Source organism: Podarcis filfolensis (genome assembly GCF_964270895.1).
Source record: "Podarcis filfolensis genome assembly, chromosome: 6".
Lineage (NCBI taxonomy): Eukaryota > Metazoa > Chordata > Lepidosauria > Squamata > Lacertidae > Podarcis > Podarcis filfolensis.
Window position 1 is genome coordinate 98,017,011 of NC_139609.1, and position 21,313 is coordinate 98,038,323.

The window sequence follows — 21,313 nt, forward strand, 5'->3', positions numbered from 1 at the left end:
GCATCTCCCATTGATCCAGAAGCCGACACGTCTGTCAACAACTTCCGGGAGCAGCTGCACGATTCCTTTATCTGCAGCTCAAGAGAGCAGCAAGCAACACATGCATGTGGGCGGTTTTTTTTCCCTGGGGTGTGTGTGTGTGTTGTCAGTCTGGATGATGCCCTGAGTCCCTTCCAGTTCTTGGGGTCCTGTACCCACTGAGGGTTAGAATCCAATAGAGGGTTCTGTTGTTGAGCTGGTCAGGCAAGTCTCTTTGTGAGACAATGGCCTTAAAGGTAAAGGGACCCCTGACTATTAGGTCCAGTCATGGCCGACTCTGGGGTTGCGGTGCTCATCTCGCTTTACTGGCCGAGGGAGCCGGTGTACAGCTTCCGGGTCATGTGGCCAGCTTGACTAAGCCGCTTCTGGCGAATCAGAGCAGCACACGGAAACGCCATATACCCTCCCGCCAGAGCGGTACCTATTGATCTACTTGCACTTTGACGTGCTTTCGAACTGCTAGGTTGGAAGGAGCTGGGACCGAGCAACGGGAACTCACCCCGTTAGGGGGATTCGAACCACCGACCTTCTGATCAGCAAGTCCTAGGCTCTGTGGTTTAACCCACAGCACCACCCAGTTAAGTGTCCTCATCAGTATCCCAAAAGAACGAGCTAGGCCAGCTAGCAAGGTCCTACCGGCTGGCGCTGATGGGAGTTGTAGTCCAAAGCAATCTCGAGGGCACCGGGTTGGGGAATGCCAAATCCAATTTCTATGTGTGCGTTAGGGCATTTTCAACTATTTGATCTCCAAATACCCCTTAGCTTGGAGAGAAGTTGGAAAAAATGCAAGTCAGTACAGTATGGCCACATCTTACACAGGGGTTTATGCTTCAGATGGCGCATATGCTCAAACCGCCCTCACGTGAGCATCCCTAGTGTGCTGGAGACGGTGGCACGAGAGAGACTTGCCCCCCCTAGACCAGAGAGCTCAAAAGCTCCTTTTGCGCCAGATTTTCCTGGCAGGAAAAGCGCTTTTCAGCTCTCTGCCTTGCTTGCATTTAGCTGGTGGAATTTCAAGCATTCCTGCTGCTAATGGTTGAAATCAAGTGAGCTTAATGCATTTAAGACGCAATTGTTCTGTACAGTACTGTCTCTCTCTCTCTCTCTCTCTCATGCACAGGTACTCATTCCATATTAATCAGTATTTTGCTTTTCTGGACGCTGTTGCTTGACATGTCTGCAACATCTCAGAGTGGGCAAGACGCAACCCACGCAGAAATGCACAATACGGGTCCACACCTCCCCACCATCTGGTTTTCTCGTGGTTCTGGAAGGAAATGAGTTGCCTGTGGCCTCATTCAACGTGGTCCCAGGTTCTTTTGGAGCAGCTTGCAGCTGCCAGTAAACAGCGCTGCGTGGGTAGGCCACGGGGGTCTCTCGCATGGACTCCCTCCAGCGCTCCAAAGAGTGGAGGGAGGTTATTTGTACAGAAAGCGGAAGGAGAGAGGCAAAGGCCCCCAAGAGCCTCCTTGGAAATGCTTCCACTGCTTTTCTCCAGCCAGTGGGCTCTGCAGATCCCAGGCTGATGACCAAAATAACAGCCTCCCGGCCTGCGATGCCAACAGGCGCCTCTAAGCTTCCCTGACAAGGCGTTTTTTTGCAGATAAGGAACAAATGCTGCCAGCATGTAAATCTCTCCAAATGAGGCCCAGCCCAGGACCACGGGAGAAGATGCGTGGCTTTGTGCCGATGGACAGAGACAACGCCGTGAGAGTGGAGAGCCAGGAGGCAGCCGCAGCACATCCCCTCTGCCCCACAGGGGCACCTTGAAGTGAAAGGCACAGGAGGACCCACACCCAGGAAGGAGCCCCACATCAGGAGCAGGACTCTTTCCCCACCCTGGAGGAAACAGGGCAGGATCAGAAGCTCAGGTTGGGCAGGAAGGTCAAAGCTCTGAGTGGAAAAGAGAACTCTCTATGGCAGCCTTTCTCAACTGGGGGTCCCCAGATGTTGCTGAACTACAACTCCCATCACCCCTAGCTAGCAAGGCCAGAGCTCAGGGATGATGGGAGTTGTAGTCCAACAACATCTAGGGACCCATTGGTTGAGAACCGCTGCTCTATGGGGATGATACGAGCCTTGGGGGGTGGAAAGCAACTCCAGAAAAACCAACTGCAGCAGGGGAAAATGTTGGTTTGGCTCTGGTCCTCAAGGAAGTTTGAATCATAAGAGTCAGAAGTGTCCACAAGGAACATCCTAGTCTAAGCAGCTATTACCAAAGGAGCAGCAGACCGTATAGCACAATCACATCTTATGTGGGACTCTGTTCCAAGAGTTCAGCATATGCACGGAAAGTGTGTGTGCCAAGACCCTTGGAGCTGTCCCCGTGGCCAGCGGTTGTGGGGAGAAAGAAACCTCCATACTTCAGGAGTCCGCATACCAAGGAGGTCTTGAAAGCTCTTTTAGCCAGGTCTGGCCGGGGTTACCCAGCACGTAAAGAGCTTTAAGGCTCTCTGCTTTCCAGGGAGTGGGGTGGGCAGGGCTCGCTCTGCATGGTGGCTGGGCGATGCTTTCGCCAGACCTTGCCAGGGCCATCCAACTTCTGGGAGAGCATCCCAGGGCAGCCCTCGCCCGCACCAGGAGGGCAGAGAGCTTAAAAGCTCTTTCTGTGCTCAACTGGCCACTCCAACCAGCAGAACTGGTGCTGCTACAGAGGCCACACAACATGCATTCCACTTCTGTACAAATTTGATCGTTTAGTGTGGCAGCGCTTGCACTTTGCAACTCCCTGCCTAATGAAATAAGTGCTCATTTTGGCACCTGCTAAAAACATTCTCGTTTAGACAAGCCTACCCAAATGCTAAGGAAGCTAAGGTAATTCTTTTATGTTTTAGTATTTCATATTTTGTATGCTTTTAAGTAGGGTTGTACATTTTTTTATTTTACTCTTTTCTCTTTTGTAAACCACTTGGAGATTTTTTTCAGAATCAAGCCATGAATAAATTTTATGAAATGAATAAATATTGTTTACTGATGGTTTAGCAGCTGGTTTTGCTTTGTGCTGTTTTGATTTTAGGAATGCATTGTTTATTTATTTGTTGCGTTTATATTCCACTCCTCCCCCCCGGGGGCCTCAGGGTGGCATAGCACGTGGCTCTCTTCCTCCCCACTTAATCCCCACAACTGCCCTGCGACGTAAGTTAAGCTGAGAGGCAGTGGCTAGGCCCCACGGCCACCCCCAGTGAACATCATGGCTGAGTAGAGTTTTGAACCCTGGTCTCTCTCCCAGGCCCTAGTCCAATGCTCTAACCACTACACCACACCGGCTCTGTTCACAGCTCTGAGCTCCTGTGGGAGAAAGGAGAGTATAAAAATGGAATCAGTCAACCCAAAGGCATCCTGGGCTCCATACTGGGAATGCAGAGCAGCCACTATCACAAGATCTAATGGATGCTGCAAAGGACCATCAAATTACATCAAGAACCCCTCAACTTTTAGCCTGCCCCAAACCTGGAAATAAAGTGGGACAATAAAGTTGCCCAAAGCAATCCATTCCACTTCAAGGAGGTGGGCCTCATCCTGTGCTCCCACAGCAGAGAATCAGTCGGGAAACGTAAGGAAAAAACCAAAACAAAATATCCTTTAATATCTCAAAAAGCCGCCCAGAGGCTTATTTCCTCCAGCAAGTCCTTTCTGTGGCTCCAGAGTTGCAGCACAAGGTCACGGGGTCCTGAAAGAGGTGGTGTTGCAGTCGCTGAATGGGGGACCCTCAGAAATTCTCCAGCAGCTCCACAATCCGCTTCTGCTCACTCTCCCGGAATTCGGGGTTCTTCCCGTCCCCGATGTTCTCCGCATACTCTGCAGGAAGACAAGAGGTGACTCTTAGAAGAAGCAGGAGCGGCTGTAGCTCTACATCTGGGGCAACACGGCCCCCCTCCCCGCAGGTGAAACCCAGGTAAGAAAGGGAGAAGCTTTGTCTTCCAAGCTTCAATTAGGAGGTAAGGGGCCCTATTAAGCAATGCCTCACAGCCCCCTAGAAACCAGCAGATATACTTGGTGCCATGTTTGGGGGCTAGTCATGGGGGTGGGATATTGATTATGGGAAGGAGGGCAGCTGAGGGGAAGCAGAGGGGGGCAGCAGGGCCCAGAGCCAGGAGCTGAGCAGGGCATGGCAAACCGGCCCATCCTGTGACCACGTAAGAACTCAAGCAGATTCTGCTGGATCAGACCAGTGGCCTATCTAGTCCAGCATCCTGTTCTCACAGCGCCACCCAGATACCTGTGGAAAACCTGCAATTCTCCCAGTAATTCCAGAGGTGCCTCAGAGGGGAAAGGAGCAGCTTTCTCCGTTCCTGTGCAGGGTGCCACCCGGTCTCCAAAACAGAGCCGTAACAGCTTGCAGGGCAAAGGGCTCCCGTTAAAACAGGGCAGGGGGGTCCGTGAGCCCCCTAATGCATAGGGACGCTGCTCCCCCCTCACCTCAAGCAGCACACACAAACAACGCTGCTCTGCTGCCGCCTCTGCCAGGGCTCCTGGGAGGAGGGCCTTGAATATGCATGAAGCTCAAGCCTGGCAGCAGCTGCTGCAATGGGGGCTGTGCCCTCCGTGGCTCCACTTGCTCCAACAGGCAGGGCAGGTTCTGCTCCTCACTTCCAGAGATTGCGCGGAGGAGGGGAACTGAGCGGGAGAAGTCACAGCAGCAAGCAGCAGCTGCCCCCTCTGGGCTTATGTGAAAGAGAGGGGAGACCTGCCTGCCCAGCAGCCCTTGCAACATTTGCAGGCTGGAGGGGGGAGGGCAGAGCGATGGCCTCAAAGGCTTACATCCCTGGACCATTTGCACATCTCTCTCGCTCCCCCAAAAGGGTGGCGCTGTGGGTTAAACCACGGCGCTTCAAATCCCCGTGACGGGGTGAGCTCCTTTGCTTGGTCGCTGCTCCTGCCAACCTAGCAGTTCGAAAGCACGTCAAAGTGCAAGTAGATGAATAGGTACCGCTCCAGCGGGAAGGTAAACGGCGTTTCCCTGCACTGCTCTGGTTCGCCAGAAGCGGCTTAGTCATGCTGGCCACATGACCCGGAAGCTGTACGCCGGCTCCCTCGGCCAGTAAAGCGAGATGAGTGCCTCAACCCCAGAGTCGTCCACGACTGGACCTAATGGTCAGGGGTCCCTTTACCTAGCTCCCCCCCCCCCAGTAACTGGGGCACTGGAAGCACAAAAGAGGCAAGAACTGCAAAACACTTTGCATGCTATTAAGTGGTGTATCGATTCTACAAACCAGCCCCCCAATCTGGGCTTGCTCATCCCAGCTTCTCCTTCTCGTCTCTGGTCACGTTCCACCACAGCCTCCCTCAGCTTGACCCCCTGCAGATGTTTCAAACTACCACCCCAGTCAGCCCCAGCCAGCAGGGCTGGAGTCCAAAAGGTCAGCAAGACAACAGGCCGGGAAAGGCCGTTCTTGGCTGGGAGTCCTGGGAGACCTGCTCCCTGCCTTGCAGGCCTTTCCCATCTGGCAGGAGAAGTGGGACCGGGACTGACTCCAGCTGCAGAAGTTGAAGCTGCCGAACAGGCTCTTCGGAAGGGGTCTTGTTTTTTTTTCCCCTTCAGGTTGTTGCTGCTGCTATCAGTATTAATTTGTTGTATCTTTAGATTTTATTATGCCATGTGTGGAAAGTGTTCAGTTTGGTTGCATACTTTTTGATGTTTTATTTATCGTTTCCGCTTTTGGTTATGTTTGTAATTGTGTGTTTTTTTCCTGCTGGTGCAGGTTGTGGGGTGCCAGCGGGAAGTGGGGCAGGGGCTTGGTCCGAAGAAGTCCGGGCTTAACTCTGCTCCTTTGCAACTCTTTCTCCCTCTCTGTCTGCCTTATCCTACCACACAGGGCTGCTGCATGGATAAGTAAGAATTTCAAAGTCATTTTGCACACAACCGGTACAAGAGATGTTATTTTTGCATGAGCCGATTCCGGCATTTCTCTTACTCTGCTTGGACCTCAGACAGGAGGCTCTCCTATCACGCTCAGAAGAAATGCTACAGCCACCATTTCCTAAGGTGTGAGTCTCATCCCCCTTCCCATTCGGCCAGAGAAAAGCCTCCACACAGTGCTGCTCTGTGCCAAACAAAAGCATCGGTGACCGAGAGCACACCTGGCAAGACATGTCAAACTGCAGGCCCATCACTCAACTCCTGGAGAGCTGATTCTGGCCTTACACACCCCACGAACCATGTCCACGAGTCCTGAGCACAACGAGGCACCAGCTAGCAGCCCCATTAGGGAGAGAAATGGCTTCTCCGCATCACTTGCGAAGGCACCTCAAGGTCACTGCTCTCCCCTGCATCTTCAGCGCTGGGCTGTCGAGATGCCATTAGCCACCTAAGGAGGCTAAACTGGAAGATGCAGACAAGCGAGCCAACACTCTTCTCAACCAACCGCCAGGAGGCCACTCTTTTGGGGTGGCAAATTCAGCAGCAGCAGCAAGTCAAGTATTCTTCTGGAGAAGATGGGAAGGCCTGTGGGCTTCTGATGCCTAGGGAAGTTAGGGTGGGGGTGGAAATGGAAGGGCTACTCATTGCTCTGCCGGGTGGGATGTGCCCCTTTCATGTTCCTCTACCTCCTGGGAAGTGAGCGGATGCCCACACCGAGGCACCAAAAGGAAATCTGCTCCCACATCTAAGGGCAGGATCCACACACAGCCAAACTGATTAATCTGCGCTGTTCAAATGACTATGTGTCCCAGGGAGTGAACGAGACACAGAAGAGGCAGGAAGTATCTGCAGGCAAGGAGCAATTTAATGCATTCAAGCTCAAGCAAATAAGCAGAGGCCACTTGGAGAAAAATATACGAGAACACGAGAAAAGCCTCCTGGATCAGGCCCTGGGCCCATCTAGTCCAGCATCCTCTTCTCACAGCAGTCAACCAAACGACCCAAAGAGATGGCAACAGCAATTTCATCTGGCTCTCTCTTTTTCATTACTATTATACCCCATGTAAGAACATAATCAGAGTCTGCTGGATCAGGTGATGGCAGGAGGAGGAGAAGGAGGAGGAGGAGGAGGAGGAGGAGGAGGAGGAGGAGGAGGAGGAGGAGGAGGAAACCTGCTTCATCTTGCAAACTGAGAAGGGGAGCCCTGGCTGGCAGGACTAAGAACATAAGGAGAGCTGGCTGCTGGATCAGGCCCATGGCCCATCCAGTCCACCATCCTGTTCTCACAGTGGCCAACCAAGTGCCTCTTCTGGGAAGCCCATGGGCAGGATCCAAGCCCAAGAGGCCTCTTCCCTCCTACTGTCTCCAGCAACTGAAATTGAGAAGCACGGCTGCCTCTGACTGTGGAGGCAGAGCAGAGCCATCCTGATTAGGAGTCCTTGATAACCTCCTCCTCCTTCTTCATGAATCTGTTGTGTCACCAACAGGGCTCCCCCAGGTGCCCTCTGCTTGAAAGAACTGTTCACCTTTAAGTGCAGACCCAGGTCATGGAGCCTGAGCCTCCACAGCCACCATCTGCCACAAATTGGAAGGACTGTCAGCAACAACAGCAGATACGTACTGTGCTTAAGATGATGTTTCAGTCTCTTGCTAGCTATGCTGTTTTCAATGTGCATGTTATATCTAATTTCCTTTAGCAATGTTTTCTTTTAAAATGTCTACTTTTTTTGTTAACTCTGCTGCATAAATGTGCATTTTGTAGTTGACCTGTTTTGCAATGTTTTATTTTGCAAATTTTAAGATAGCATTTTAGTTTCCTGTTGATTCCTGCTCTGCATGTGTACTTTATTCAGTAATGTTTTAATGTGTTGTAGACTGCTTTGATATAAAGTGGTACAGAAATGCTAATGCTAACAATGATGTTATCTAGCTTGGTGGCCACCACTCCCATCAATACAGCTTTAACAAATCCCAAGAAACATGACCCCATACATGGCGCTCAGAGAGGGGGAGAAGGAGCTAAGCCCATCACCAACACTTGCTTCAACAGTTATTGGATCTCTCACACCCCAATCGACACCCCAAAGTCCCCTGCCTCAGTGGGGCACCCAGGGTGGTCTGTCTCTCCTAGATGCTGTCGGTTCCCACACCAAGGCAGCTGCACCCCCACCTCCAAAATTTCTCCCCAAAGCCCAGCCTGGTCAGCCATCAGAGAGGAGCCTTAATGAGGCTGTTGCCCCTCCCTGCTTGCCTCCATCCCCACTTAAAATAAATGGAGAGCCCAATTTCTCTCTCCCTTTGCATCCGAAGCAATTCTTGGCCCTCCCCAGGGACCCATCAGCTGTCAGGCTGCCAGAGAAACAGGGAAAATATGTAGGCCATAAAAATCAAACTAAGAAACAGGCTTCCAATTAGCATGCAAAAAAGCAGGAGAGAGAAGGGGACCAGAGCCCTGCATGCAAAGCGGGAAAAGGGAAGGAGGCAGAAGATGCTGAATTAGCTGAGCCTCCGCTGGTGGGGGACGGGGGGAGAAATGAGAGCGGCTTCTGCTGCTGCTTGGGTGCTCCTGCCACTCCCCACCACCATCTGGCTCCAAGCCCCAGAGAAACCCCCTCCCTCCAGAAAGAACCTGTCTTCCTGCAGCAAGAATGGCTTACGACTCCAGCTGTGCAAGGCTCAAGGTGAGCAGAATCCCACACCAGAGGAGAAAGGCAGGAATCCAGCTCTGCCCCCCCTACGCAGGGGGAGGGGGTGGCTACCTGGAGCCTGATGGAGGACTTGAGGAAGCCCCGCTTGCCCCGGACCCTCCTAGGGTGGGTCAGACCGCCTGGGTGCTGTTGTAACCACACGTGTACCGGTTTAGGTCAGAAGGTGAACTGTGAATTTCTCAGGGCGACTCAGGACCCAGCAGTGGGGAATCTAGGTCTGGGGGGCTAGAGGTGGTGGAAGAGGAGCTCAGCAGCAATTTTATTTATTTCATGTTTAGTTATTTATTGCATTAATAGTCCGACCCTCTAACCACTACACCACACTGGTTCTCTCCCCAAGCCTTGCCTGCCATCAAAGCATCCTGCATCTAAATTTAGGGGTCTCCTAAATGCCGCCGCTCCTCTTCAGTGCAAAAGCATAGCTGTCAACTTTTCCCTTTTCTTACGAGGAATCCTATTCGGAATAAGGGAATTTCCCTTTTAAAAAAAAGGGAAACGTTGACAGCTATGTGCAGAAGCCCACAGGCCAGGAGCCACAGAGGCCAGCCCAGACCTTGCTGCTGGCGACGGCTTTGCACCGAACACTTACTTTCGACAATCTCGCAGGCAGCACAATGGGGCTGGAAGGCAGCGTCTGCCCAAAGGGGTCGTGGTGGCCGGATGAATAGGCAGAGAGGCGGTCTCTTGCCCAGTTCCATGTACCTGAGTCTGCAAGGCTGGCTCCCTGCTTTCTGCTGGGGCTGCCAAACAGGAGCCTGGGTGGGACCTCAGAGGAAGCCATTCCCCCACTCCAGGGCTCAAGGACTCACCTTTGATGATGTGCCGAACTATTTTGATGGAGCTTCCCCTCATGTTCAGGATCTGATGGACTCGCTGACGAATCTGGCCAGGGAATGAAAAACAGGAGAGGGCGGGAGCGAGCGAGCGAGAGAGAGAGAGAGAGAGAGAGAGAGAGAGAAAGCTGCAGTAATTGTAATGGACACAGAGAACAAAAAACCCACAGGAGAGTTGGGGTTTTTTTTCCAGGGAGGCAGCTTGGTTGAACTGTGCCAGGATCTTGACACAGCACACTCACACGGCCCCAAAATGGCCAGAAAGGAAAGTGCCTTTCTCTGTGCAAGCAAGAATGAGCAGCCCTGCATATCTGGCCTTGGGATCAGGGCATTGCAGGGAATTGAACCCAATGACCCTTTGGAGGCCTTCCAATTCCATGATTCTGCATGTGGCAGGAAGCAGCCCATGTGGGCAAAGGAAAACCTTGCCGAATCCCTCCCTCCCCCCACCCAGGTGTGTCAGCCCAAGGAGGGGAGGGGAAACAGGGACACCCACCTTCTAGAAAGGCTGCCACCTTAATAAATAAATATAATAATAATAATAATAATAATAATAATAATAATAATAATAATTTATTTATATCCTGCCCTCCCCAGGCAAAGCCAGCCTCAGAGCGGCTAACAACAATAAAAGTAACACAGCATTCTAAAATCAATTCATTCTAAAATCAATTCAGAATCAAATTCATGGCAACCATTGGGCTAGAGTTCTGTCATGATTACAGAAGGAGAGAGGGGGTCAGACTGTGCCTTGGCCAAAGGCCTGGTGGAGCAGCTCCGTCTTGCAGGCCCTGCGGAAAGATCTCAAGTCCCGCATTGTCCTAGTCTCTTGTGACAGAGCGTTCCACCAGATCAGGGCCACAGCCGAAAAAGCCCTGGCTCTGGTTGAGGCCAGCCTAACCTCCCTGTGGCCCGGGATCTCCAAGATGTTTTTGTTTGAAGACTGTAAGGTCCTCCGTGGGACATACCAGGAGAGGCGGTCCCATAGGTATGAGGGTCCTAGGCCATATAGGGCTACTGCCTTCATCCCAAGCCAAGGGGAAACTCAAAAAAGGGGCTGCAACATAAAATGTGTGCACCAAGCACCCCCTGATGCAGATGCGCTGAGTTCTGGGTCCTCCCAGGTAGGGAGGGACAGAAGCAAAGACACAGTCCAGTGGGGGCCCCCAGACCATGAACACTGGGGGTGGGGAGTAACGTGGTAGCCGTGCTGCCCTCACCTGGGGAATGCTGGCATTGCAGATCTCCGCCATGATGTAGCAGATGAGCTGGAGGACGAAGAGGCCGGCGTCCAGGCGGCGGAGGTAGAACTCATCTTCCATGTCATCATCAATGATCTCTCCCCGGCGGACCATGTCCTGGAATCAAAGAATCACAGAGTTGGAAAGGTCCCCTAGGGTCCCCTGGGATGCGGGTGGCGCTGTGGGTTAAACCACTGAGCCTCTTGGGCTTGCCGATCAGAAGGTCGGCGGTTCGAATCCCTGCGACAGGGTGAGCTCCTGTTGCTCGGTCCCTGCTCCTGCCAACCTAGCAGTTCGAAAACACATCAAAGTGCAAGTAGATAAATAGGTACCGTTCTGGCAGGAAGGTAAACGGCGTCTTTGTGCGCTGCTCTGGTTCACCAGAAGCGGCTTAGTCCTGCTGGCCACATGACCCGGAAGCTGTACGCCAGCTCCCTTGGCTAGTAAAGCGAAATGAGCGCCGCAACTCCAGAGTCGGCCACGACTGGACCTAATGGTCAGGGGTCCCTTTACCTTTACCTAGGGTCCCCTAGTCCAGCACCCCACAATTCAAGAGTCTCAACCAAAGCATCGCTCAAGACCCGGAAGAGAAGCACCAGGAGCAGCTCCGATTGCAAAGTCCGCAGAAATCCCTCGTGCAGTGAAAGAGCCATTTGTTCCCGGGCAAAACACGTCCCTGCGGGCCCCCCACTCCCCGGCGCAAGCCTGCCAGCCCACCCTCTGCTTCTTGCTGGCCCTGCTCCAGCAGTAATGCATGCCACACGTGACCTTTTGCTATCCTCACGCTGGAATTTTGTTTTGCCAACCCGCGAGCTCCCTGCTGCTTCTGTGATTTATTATATGGCGGCCCAGCAGGTGCGTGGCAGTCCGCCGGAGCGATGTCTCCTCATTAGAACAGGCACCCGCTGTACCTGCAAGACTTGGCAAGGAGGGACCCCCCTCCTGTGTGTGTGTGTGTGTGTGTGTGTGTGTGTGTGTGGCAGGCAAAAATAGGGGAAAGGCAAGGCTGTGCGGCAGCGGCAAGTTCCTCTGCCCCCCCCCCCAGCCAGCTGCCCAGCCCCAGACCTTCCTTCCCCAGAGCCCACATGAAGCAACAGAGGTCCCAGACGGAGGAAGGTCTGCAAGCAAACTGCTGAGCAAAGCACCAGCCCACAGGAAGAGTCCAGGGGCAGCAGCGATGCTAAGAACTTAAGGCCCTAAGAACAGCCTGCTGGATCCGGCCAATGGCCCACCCAGGTCAGCATCCTGCTCTCACAATGGCCGACCAGATGCCTTTGGGAAACCATGCAAAACAACAAAACCTTCTGCCTTCCTGCGCTTTCCAGCAATGGGAATTCAGAAGCCTCGCTGCCTCTGACCTTGCAGGCAGAGCCCAGTCATGATGGCTAGGAGCCACTGAGAGCCCTTTCCTATGTGAAACTGTCAAAACCCTCTTTTAAAGCCATCCATCCTGTGGCAGTGAGTTCCATAGTTTAACGAAGGGTATTATCAGGGGAGAATGGTTTCTATTTACCTATTTATTTATTAACTCTCACCAAAAGAGCACAGGGTGGTTTGCAGCAGAAAAATACAAAACGAGAACACAAAACACATAATAAAAACAAAAACAACCAATAACCGCCCCCCGCCCCCGCCAAACACACTGGAAAGGACACAGAATGTGAATCAGTCAAAGGCCTGGTGACAGAGAAACGTTTTTGCCTGGCGCCTAAAGATATGTAATGAAGGTATGAGGTGAGCCTCCCTGGGGATAACATTCCACAAATGGGGAGCCACCGCAGAAAAGGCCCCGTTCTCATGTTGCTGCCCTTGGGAGCTCTCGTATTCCTATACTGTCCTCCGACTTCCACCCAACGGGCTTCTTTTGCCCACCTGACCAAGACCGAAAGCCAAGCAGCACAGCGTAGGACTCGCCCAGCTTCATCTTGTGGTGTGTCGGGGCCTTGAAAACACCCCCTCTTTGCCAAGGCAGGTGACAAAAACAGGTGTGCTCCCCTTCCCCTGAGAGTTTGAGACTCTAAAAGGGTCCGCCCTGTTCAGCTCCATTCCTGACTTTTCACTTCTTCCACTTCCCTACTCCAGCTTTTACAGGACCACACCTTGCAGTCTGGGTTTTGGATGCTCAAAACCCACCACCTTTTAGCAAGCCACCACACCCTTTTCTGGTTTGATAGTTTTAAGGAGAGGTTGGGTCGCCATCTGTCAGGGACTCTTTAGGTGTGGCTCCTGCATGGCAGGGGGTTGGACTAGATGATCCCTAGTGCCCCTTGCACCTCAACAGTTCTATGATTCTATGGCCCAGACCCTTTGCTACAACCAGGTCCTGCCCTCTTGTGACCAGGCACTGACCTGGCTTGTGGCGGCTGCCTCTCAGGGGATGTGTGGAGCCTCAGAGACCCTTAAAATCCTGGCTCAGGATTAGCAGGAATGTCACCGGCAATCTACAAGCCATGGCAGGAGGCTCTCCCCCCTTGCCTCTCCAGCTCCTAATTTCTGCCCTTCCGCCTTGACAGCTCTTGATTTTCATTTTTTAGAAATGCGAATGGCAAGTGTTTTCGAAGCCATCAGCCGTGGCAGCTCAAGCTGACATCTGAGGCACAAGGCGCACGACACCTGCAATCCAGGATAACGAAGTGATTTGGAGGCCGGATCCGCTGATTGCGCGGGCGGAAACCGGGACGGCTCTTCTCTCGTGCAAAGCGGGAGCCTCTCCCTACGAGGCTGGCAGCAAGACAAAAAACGCGGCGAGCTCCGGCAAACTTATCCAAAGCTGCTTGCCAGTGCGCAGGGAGCTGGTGCCTGGATGGCTGTGACACCACCATGCCATTTTTTAAAGCCCTGTTCACAACCACCATTCCTCCCCCTTCAAACTGTTGTTAATCTTTTTCTCTCTCTCTCCCCCACCCCAAACCCTCTGCAGCCGTCAAGATGCTAACCTCCAAATGAGTGCTCAGGTGCCATTCCTTATCTGCCTCGAGATGCCCCATGCTGATGGGAGACGACAGCAATAAGATGGGCTCCTGTGAAACTGAAGCAAGCTCCCCTCACAGTAATGAGGCTGGACTGACAGTCGGGGAATGGCAAAATGACGACTGCCAAAGCCCAGCGGGGCCTGCTGCAGATTCAAGCACGGAAGGCTTCCTGATCTCAGTGGAGATTCTGCCCCTGCTCCTCTCCTCTCGGCCACCCTGGCCTGCCACAATGGGTGGCAGGATTCTGGGTGCTGGAAAATCAAGCATCAACGCCATCTCCCTTGGGTACTCCGCGGGTGTGCAAGGGGACAGGAAGTGGCTGGCTGCTTTATTGGGGCTTAGGAAGGATCTTCCTCCTAGTCCTCTGCCAGGGGGTCCAGGAATAATAATAATAATAATAATAATAATAATAATAATAATAATAAATTATTATTATTATTATTAATTTATTCCCCGCCCATCTGGCTGGGTTTCCCCAGCCACTCTGGGCAGCTTCCAACAGAACACTAAAATACAATAACCTATTAAACATTAAAAGCTTCCCTAAAGAGGGCTGCCTTCAGATGTCTTCTAAAAGTCTGGTAGTTGTTGTTCTCTTTTGACATCTGAAGGGAGGGCGTTCCACAGGGCGGGCGCCACCACCGAGAAGGCCCTCTGCCTGGTTCCCTGTAACTTGGCTTCTCGCAGGGAGGGAACCGCCAGAAGGCCCTCGGCGCTGGACCTCAGTGTCCAGGCAGAACGATGGGGGTGGAGACGCTCCTTCAGGTCTACTGGGCCTTTGAGGCCGTTTAGGACTTTAAAGGTCAGCACCAACACTTTGAATTGTGCTCGGAAACGTCCTCGGAAGGCTACTTTGCTGCTTCTTCCACTGCTTAAAAATGAAAGAGGATTGTGCTGGATCAGGCCTGTGGCCCATCTAGTCCAGCATCTTGTTCTCCCAGTGGCCAACCAGGTGTCTGTGGGAAACCCACAAGCAGGATACGAGCTCAAGAGCCTTCCCGTCTTCTGCAGTTCCCAGCAACTGATATTCATAAGCACTGCTGCCTCCAACTGTCCACAGCCTCCTCCACAAATTTGTCTCGTCCCCTTTTAAAGCTCAAGTTGGTGGCTGCCACTGCCTCCTGGAGGAGCAACTTCTGCAGGACGTGGCTCGGTGGCACATGCCCTGTTGGCACACCTTTTCGCGGCCAGGGGGCACAGTAGTGCAGACCGCTCCGGCTGCTCTGTGCAAGGTAAGCACGAGTGTCAGGCTAGATTATCTCTTCCCGCTTCCCAATTAAAATCAGCTGTCAGGGTGACAGACAGGTTGGGACAGCCCGTCAGGCCAGCTGGGGCGTGAGGAGCAACTGCGGTGAAGCTGAGCAAAGGCTGATGAAGGAGGCTGGCAGAAGCAAGATCTTCCTGCTTCCACCAGCTGGGGCTGCTGGCAGAGGGGAAGAGGCCAAGGGGGCCAACCCAAATCTATGCCAGGCGGGGAGGGAGGAGAACTGATCCTTGAAGGCCGGCAAACACACACAGACACACACCAGCCCCATAAAGGGGAGCTCAAACCAAGGGAGGAGAAAACTCTGGACTGAAGGCCTGATTTCTCTCTCCAGCTTCCAGAGTTGGCACTGAAGGGGCATTTATGTAACAGCTGCAGCCTCAAGAAGGAAGGCTCAAAACTTCCTTTAGAGGCTGAAGTGTGAGGGAGAGCTGCAAGTTTGGCACCAGATGTGAGACCCGACACTTGGAGGGCAAAATGATAAGCAATGCAAAACGCACACAAATGTGGAACCCCTGCAGGATGAGTCGGTGTTGGCTAATGGGAGGGACAACGTTGCTTGTTGCTGGTCACCTTTGCAGAAGAACATAAGGAGAGCCTGCAGGATCAGGCCCATGGCCAATCTAGCAAAGCGTTCCCTGTGAGCTGAGTCGTCCCATAGAAAACAGGCCTTGCAAGTTCTTTCACTCTGTTTGGGATAAGACGTCATGGGGCTTTTCGGATGAGCAGCTGTGCTCTCAGCCGGCAACGGATGTAAGGGGCTTCAGCTCAGAGCCCAGGTGAGGAAGGTCTGAGCAGCTGAGGAAGTTCAGCTGGGCTGCGGAGCTGAGCCTCCAGCAAACGCTGCTGTTCCTCACGCTCCGCATTAACCCCTTTCATGATCACCCTCTTGCAAGGCACTTCCGTGCAATTCGAGCCATTTGCTGCCCCACTCAAATGCCAGGTTAATTCCAAAACCCCATTTAGGCTATCAAAGCCCACGGAAGCCGATTCTCCCATTCAAGGATGGAATGACTTAACAGTGGCACAATTAGCATCTAATTTGTAAGTCGTTATGGCGCAAAGTATCCGGCGAGAGCGCTTTTATTGAATAAACCTGCTGAGCATAATTTCCTCGCAGAACTAAGAAGAAATGCATTAAGTCATCACCTGCCTCTGCCTCCCTTTCTGCAGAGATCACCGCTGAGGCTCTATAATTGCACCTCGTCTCTGAGGGAGTTAAAGAGCTGTGGTGGCTTGCCACCTTTTTCTCAAATAAAACATGAAATGGACTGGGGAAGAGGGGAGACTTGTTCACCACAACCTGACACACTGAGATTTTCTGAGCGGCAGCATTCCTTGGGGTTCTTGCCATGTCCTACCTGGGGGGACACCTGCTCCCTCTCTGTGACTCTGCGGCGTTTCAGGGCTCCAACGCACAGGGACGGCTGCCTTCTCCACGGGACAATGTGGAATCTGTCTTCCCTAAGTCCTCTACCAACCAAATATAAAGCCACTCTTGGATACACTGTGCTGCTTTTTTGCTATTATTTTTGAATGGATTTGACAGACTTCGATAAAATATTTTTAAAAAAATTTAAAAACCAAACTCGTGGTAGGCATTATTTTTATTATTAATAGTAATACTACAGTGGACCCTCTGGATACAAATTTAATTCATTCTGGGGGTCTATGCGCCCCCCGAAAAATTCGTACCCAGAGGCGCCGCGTCTGTGCATGCGCAGCGGCAAAACCCGGAAAAATACTTCCAGGTTTGCTGCATTCGAGAGTAACGTAACCCGAGGGTCTACTGTATTATTAATTGAATTTATAAACCACCCTATAACTGCAGTTTTTTTGCAAATTATTCTCCAGTGCTTAATTGAATGGGGAACAACACATGCATGCCCCCTTGCTTAAGCTGGGCAGCAGGCCTTCGTGTCTGGAGGACGCTTTTGGTGAGCTCGCAGGCAGTGGGGCAGGAAGCAAGTGAGCCCTTGAGCAAACCGCAGCTGTCTCTTTAAGAACCGAAAAATTATTAATATTATTATTTATTATTAATAATATTAATTAAATGTGTTAGTCACTTTACCTTGCCCGAAGCAACTCAATGCACTAAAAGCACAAAGAGGTAAAAGGAAAACCTGACATGTGCATCAAATGGGGGGGGGGGGTTACATTAAAAACATCCCACCCACTTCTAAAAGGCCACTGATAGTTAAAGGCTGAAGGCCTGGTTACAGAGCAAAGTTTAAGCTAGTGCCCAAAGATAATGTAATGACGGCGCCCAGCAAGCCTCCCTGGGAGAGCGTTCCACAAAGGGGGAGCCAATGCAGAAAAGGCCCTGTTCTCGTCCTCTGGATCTCTCACAGAGGGGGCACACAAAGAAGGGCCTCGGATAATGGCCGCAGGGTCTGGGTTGGTTCATATGGGAAGCTTTAGCATTTCAGGGAACTTGCAGGCACCATCTCATAATGAATTGACAGGAGGGGGTGGGGTGGGGTGTGATGACACCTACATGCTTTTCTCCTTCAATCTTCTTATCGGCTGCTTGCATTGCATCCAGGTACTTGAAATATAACTCCATCAGTCTGTCAACCTGCCGGGGGGGGGGGGGAGAGAAGAAGAGTGGAAAAGGTTTGAACTCATCACACAGCCATCTAATAATAATAATAATAATAATAATAATAATAATAATAATAATAATATTTGTACCCCACCCACCCCACCCATCTGGCTGGGTTTCCCCTGCCACTCTGGGCGGCTTCCAACAAAGATGAAAAACACATTAAAATGTCACACATTAAAAACTTCCCTGAACAGGGCTGCCTTCAGATGTCTGCCAAATGTCAGGTAGTTGTTTATCTCTTTGACATCTGAAGGGAGGGTGTTCCACAGGGCGGGTGCCACTAGCGGGAAGTCCCTCTGCCTGGTTCCCTGTGGCTTTGCTTCTCGCAGTGAGGGAACCGCCAGAAGGCCCTCAGAGCTGGATCTCAGTATCCGGGCAGAACGATGGGGGTGGAGACGCTCCTTCAGGTACCCTAGCAAGACGAAGGGCCCACGGACAGCGAGGTGCCTCTGCATTGAACAAGTTGGGCTTTTAAAGCCGGGGTGCCACATCCGTACTGAATGGGACACCGGAAAGCAAACAGCCTGCAAGGACCTGCTCACAGACTGCACGGCACCCAACAGCCCCAGATGCTCTGAAATCGCACTGATTCTGCTTATCTCAGCACCCAATTCCCTTCCCGCCCCCTTGATCATTGCTCCTCTAAGCTGGCCTGACCCAGGGGCTCCCTTTACACCGTTCTCTGTCTTGCCAAAGCAGCTGCATCCGCGTCTCCCGAGAGGCAAGATTTCCAAGGCCAAAAGGGGAGAAATCAGCACTAGGCTCCCAGGCAGGTGCTGCCAGGAAACCCACAAGGAGGGCACGGGAGCAACCTCCCTGCCTCTGCCCCTCGTTGACAGCTACCTTGGCCAGCAGCCGTTGCCAGACCTGCTCTCCCACATATATTTCAGGGTGGGTGCGTGCGGAGACGGCAGATTTTATTCCAACGGCAGACGTCTGAAGCTCTCAGGATGCATTAGCGGCTGCTCTTTGCAGAACAAAACCAACAGCAGCCCCTGGGGACCCACTTTGCAAGTCCCACCAGAAGTGCAGGCTTGCACAGGCCCTCCCCTCCAGCGGGACATCCCTGGTTCCCTCTCCGCTCCTCTAATTGATTTCCAAAGAAGATACAGGTCCTCGGAGCCAATATCAATTTTCAGGAGCACTGAGAGCACTAACCATTTCCTTAGCTTGACATGCTGGTGGTTGAAACTGCAGGTTTCCCCGGAGAAGCCAAGGATTAAGGACTCCGGCCCACCCTATCCATGCAGCTGGGGCAGGGCTGCGCTCCAGGGGGTTGGTGGTCTCAAGAAGGGTCCCTGAAGGAAGCCTATGCCACTACAGTCATACCTCATGTTACGCTCGCTTCATGTTACGTCCTGTGGAGATCCGGAAGTACCGGAAAGGGTTACTTCCAGGTTTCGCCACTCGCACATGCGCAAAGCTCAAAATGACGTAACATGCGCAGAAGTGGCGAATCCCAACCTGCGTGTGCGCAGACGCGCCGCTGCAGGTTGCGCTCTTTTCACCTTCAGGTTTAAGGTGCTGGTTTTAACCTTTAAAGCCCTATACGGCCTAGGACCCTCGTACCTACGAGACTGCCTCTCCTGGTATGTACGACGGAGGAACTTACGATCTTCAAACAAAAATATCTTGGAGGTCCCAGGCCACAGAGAGGTTAGGCTGGCCTCAACCAGAGCCAGGGCTTTTCGGCTGTGGCTCCGATCTGGTGGAACGCTCTGTCACAAGAGACTAGGGCCCTGTGGGACTTGACATCTTTCCGCAGGGCCTGCAAGACAGAGCTGTTCCACCAGGCCAGGGCACAGCCTGACTCCCTCCTTTGGCAATCTTCACAGAACTCTAGCCCAATGGTTGCCATCAATTTGATTTGAATTAATTTTATAATTAAATGATTTTAGAATGTTGTATTATTTTATTGTTGTTAGCCGCCCTGAGCCCGGCTTCGGCTGGGGAGGGCGGGATAGAAATAAAATATTATTATTATTATTATTATTATGATTATTATTATTTTGTGAATGGGCCTCTGGAACGGGTCCCATTCGCAACCAGACGTACCACTGATTTCATGCCACAAGACACCCACGCAGCACACACCTGGCTGTGAGGGAGAGCTACGAAGCCATGACCCTGCCATGAAGCCGGCGGAGGGGTTGGCAGGATGTGGGCAGCAGTGCTGCACCATGGGGCACAAGCCCCACTGAAATAGGAAAAGGGCAACAGCACGGTGGGTCTTGTGCAAGGGAACTCCTTTGGAGGATTGTCATCGAATCACAGAATTGAGGAGCTGGAAGGGTCCTTCATGGGCCATCTAGTCCAACCCCCCTGCAATGCAGGAATCGCAACTCGAGCATCCATGACAGGTGGAACATGGTGCCAAATGTTCACTAGTAGAACTTGTGGGGGCAGGAAAAAAGATAACTGATTGAATTAAAGGTGGCATGCAAGGGGGTCCCCACGTTTAATCCCAGCCTGAGAGGCAGTGTTTGCCCGCTCACCTGGTGAGCTTTTTATGGCTGAGTGGGGGATTTGAACCCAGGTCTCCCAGGTCCTGGTAGTCCAACACTCTGACCACTCCACCACACTGCCTCTCACCATCCTGGATACCATTTGGACAGTATCACTGAGACAGTGCCCAATTTCTCCCGCCCCCACAGGCTCTGAACCCCCCTCCTGTTCCCAGCTCCCCAACACTGCCCCCCCGTCTCTCTCACCTTCTCGCTGTCGTTCTCCGTGAACTTGTTGAGCAGCCGAGTTCTCTGCTGTCCCCTCAGATTCCTCAGGAGGGAGGCCAAGATGGAGCAGATGTGCTCTGGGGGCAGAGAAAGAGATGCACACACTCAGGTCGGGTAGCTAAGGCTGCCCCCCCCTCAATCCCTTTGCCAAGAGGCAGAGGAGTCAGCTGCTTCCTGCGCAGCTGAGTCTGACGGAATCATAGAGTTGAAAGAGACCCCCAAAAGTCATCTAGTCCAACACCCTGCAGTGCAGTATGAAGAGAAGCAACTCGAGAGAGCCTTGCCCCTTCTCCTGAACAAGTTCCCATTGAAGGGATGGCAATTGGGACATGACAGGAACAAACGACTCCTGACCGCGGAGCCTGATTTAGCTGCAGCGGGAGCGGATTCTGCAACTAGGCTTGCATCTATTCACAGAAAGGCCATTGTGCCAAACATGGAGTTGGGCACAAAGGCTGCCCAAAATAATGAGCTTTCTCTTGCCTGCTTTGCAGCCTCTCAGATTCTGCTGACGGGTCAAGTTCAAGGCAGCACAAGTCTTGGGAAAAGAGGGAGCGCAGAAGCCCCCAAAGGAAACCACTATTATTACTACTATTCTGCTGCCTCCACTGGGCTCTTGCTGGCACCAAGACCAACAGTTCCACTCCAAATCTCCATCCTGCACCTTCACAGGCCTGATCCTGAAGGGCCCAAGGCGAAGGCATCCTTCAGCGAAATGGGAATTTAGAAATGGAAGAAGAGCCCTGCTGGATCAGACCGACATCCTGCTCTCCCAGTGGCCAACCAGATGCCCCTTGTGGGAAACAAGCAAGCAGGATTCGAGCACACGAGTCCCCTGCCCTCCTGTGCAAGTGGTATTCAGAAGCATTGCTGCCTCTGACCCTGAAAGCAGAGCACAGTCCCCGATAGCCGCCTCTCCTCCTCCATGAATTTGCCTAATCCTCTTTTAAAGCCAGGTGGGCTGCTAGCCATCACTGCCTCCTGCAGGTACGAGTTCCACAGGTTAACCATGTGCTGTGTGAAGAAGTCCTTTCTTTAATCTGCCCTGAATCTTCC

The 21,313-nt window shown here is 52.4% G+C and overlaps 1 protein-coding gene across 1 annotated transcript in view; it reads right to left on the bottom strand.

The window, feature by feature from the left end:
* Positions 1 to 3,597: 3,597 nt before the first annotated feature.
* CTNNBL1 (catenin beta like 1) overlaps positions 3,598 to 21,313 on the bottom strand; it is a 92,746-nt gene continuing 75,030 nt past the window's right edge. Inside the window, exons 12-16 of the mRNA XM_083618744.1 lie at positions 20,237 to 20,334; positions 17,415 to 17,495; positions 10,661 to 10,798; positions 9,417 to 9,489; positions 3,598 to 3,837 (exon numbers count right to left, since the gene is read on the bottom strand). Coding sequence (XP_083474870.1) covers positions 3,749 to 3,837; positions 9,417 to 9,489; positions 10,661 to 10,798; positions 17,415 to 17,495; positions 20,237 to 20,334 — 479 coding nt within the window. The 3' untranslated portion in view covers positions 3,598 to 3,748. The remainder of the gene's footprint in view (positions 3,838 to 9,416; positions 9,490 to 10,660; positions 10,799 to 17,414; positions 17,496 to 20,236; positions 20,335 to 21,313) is intronic.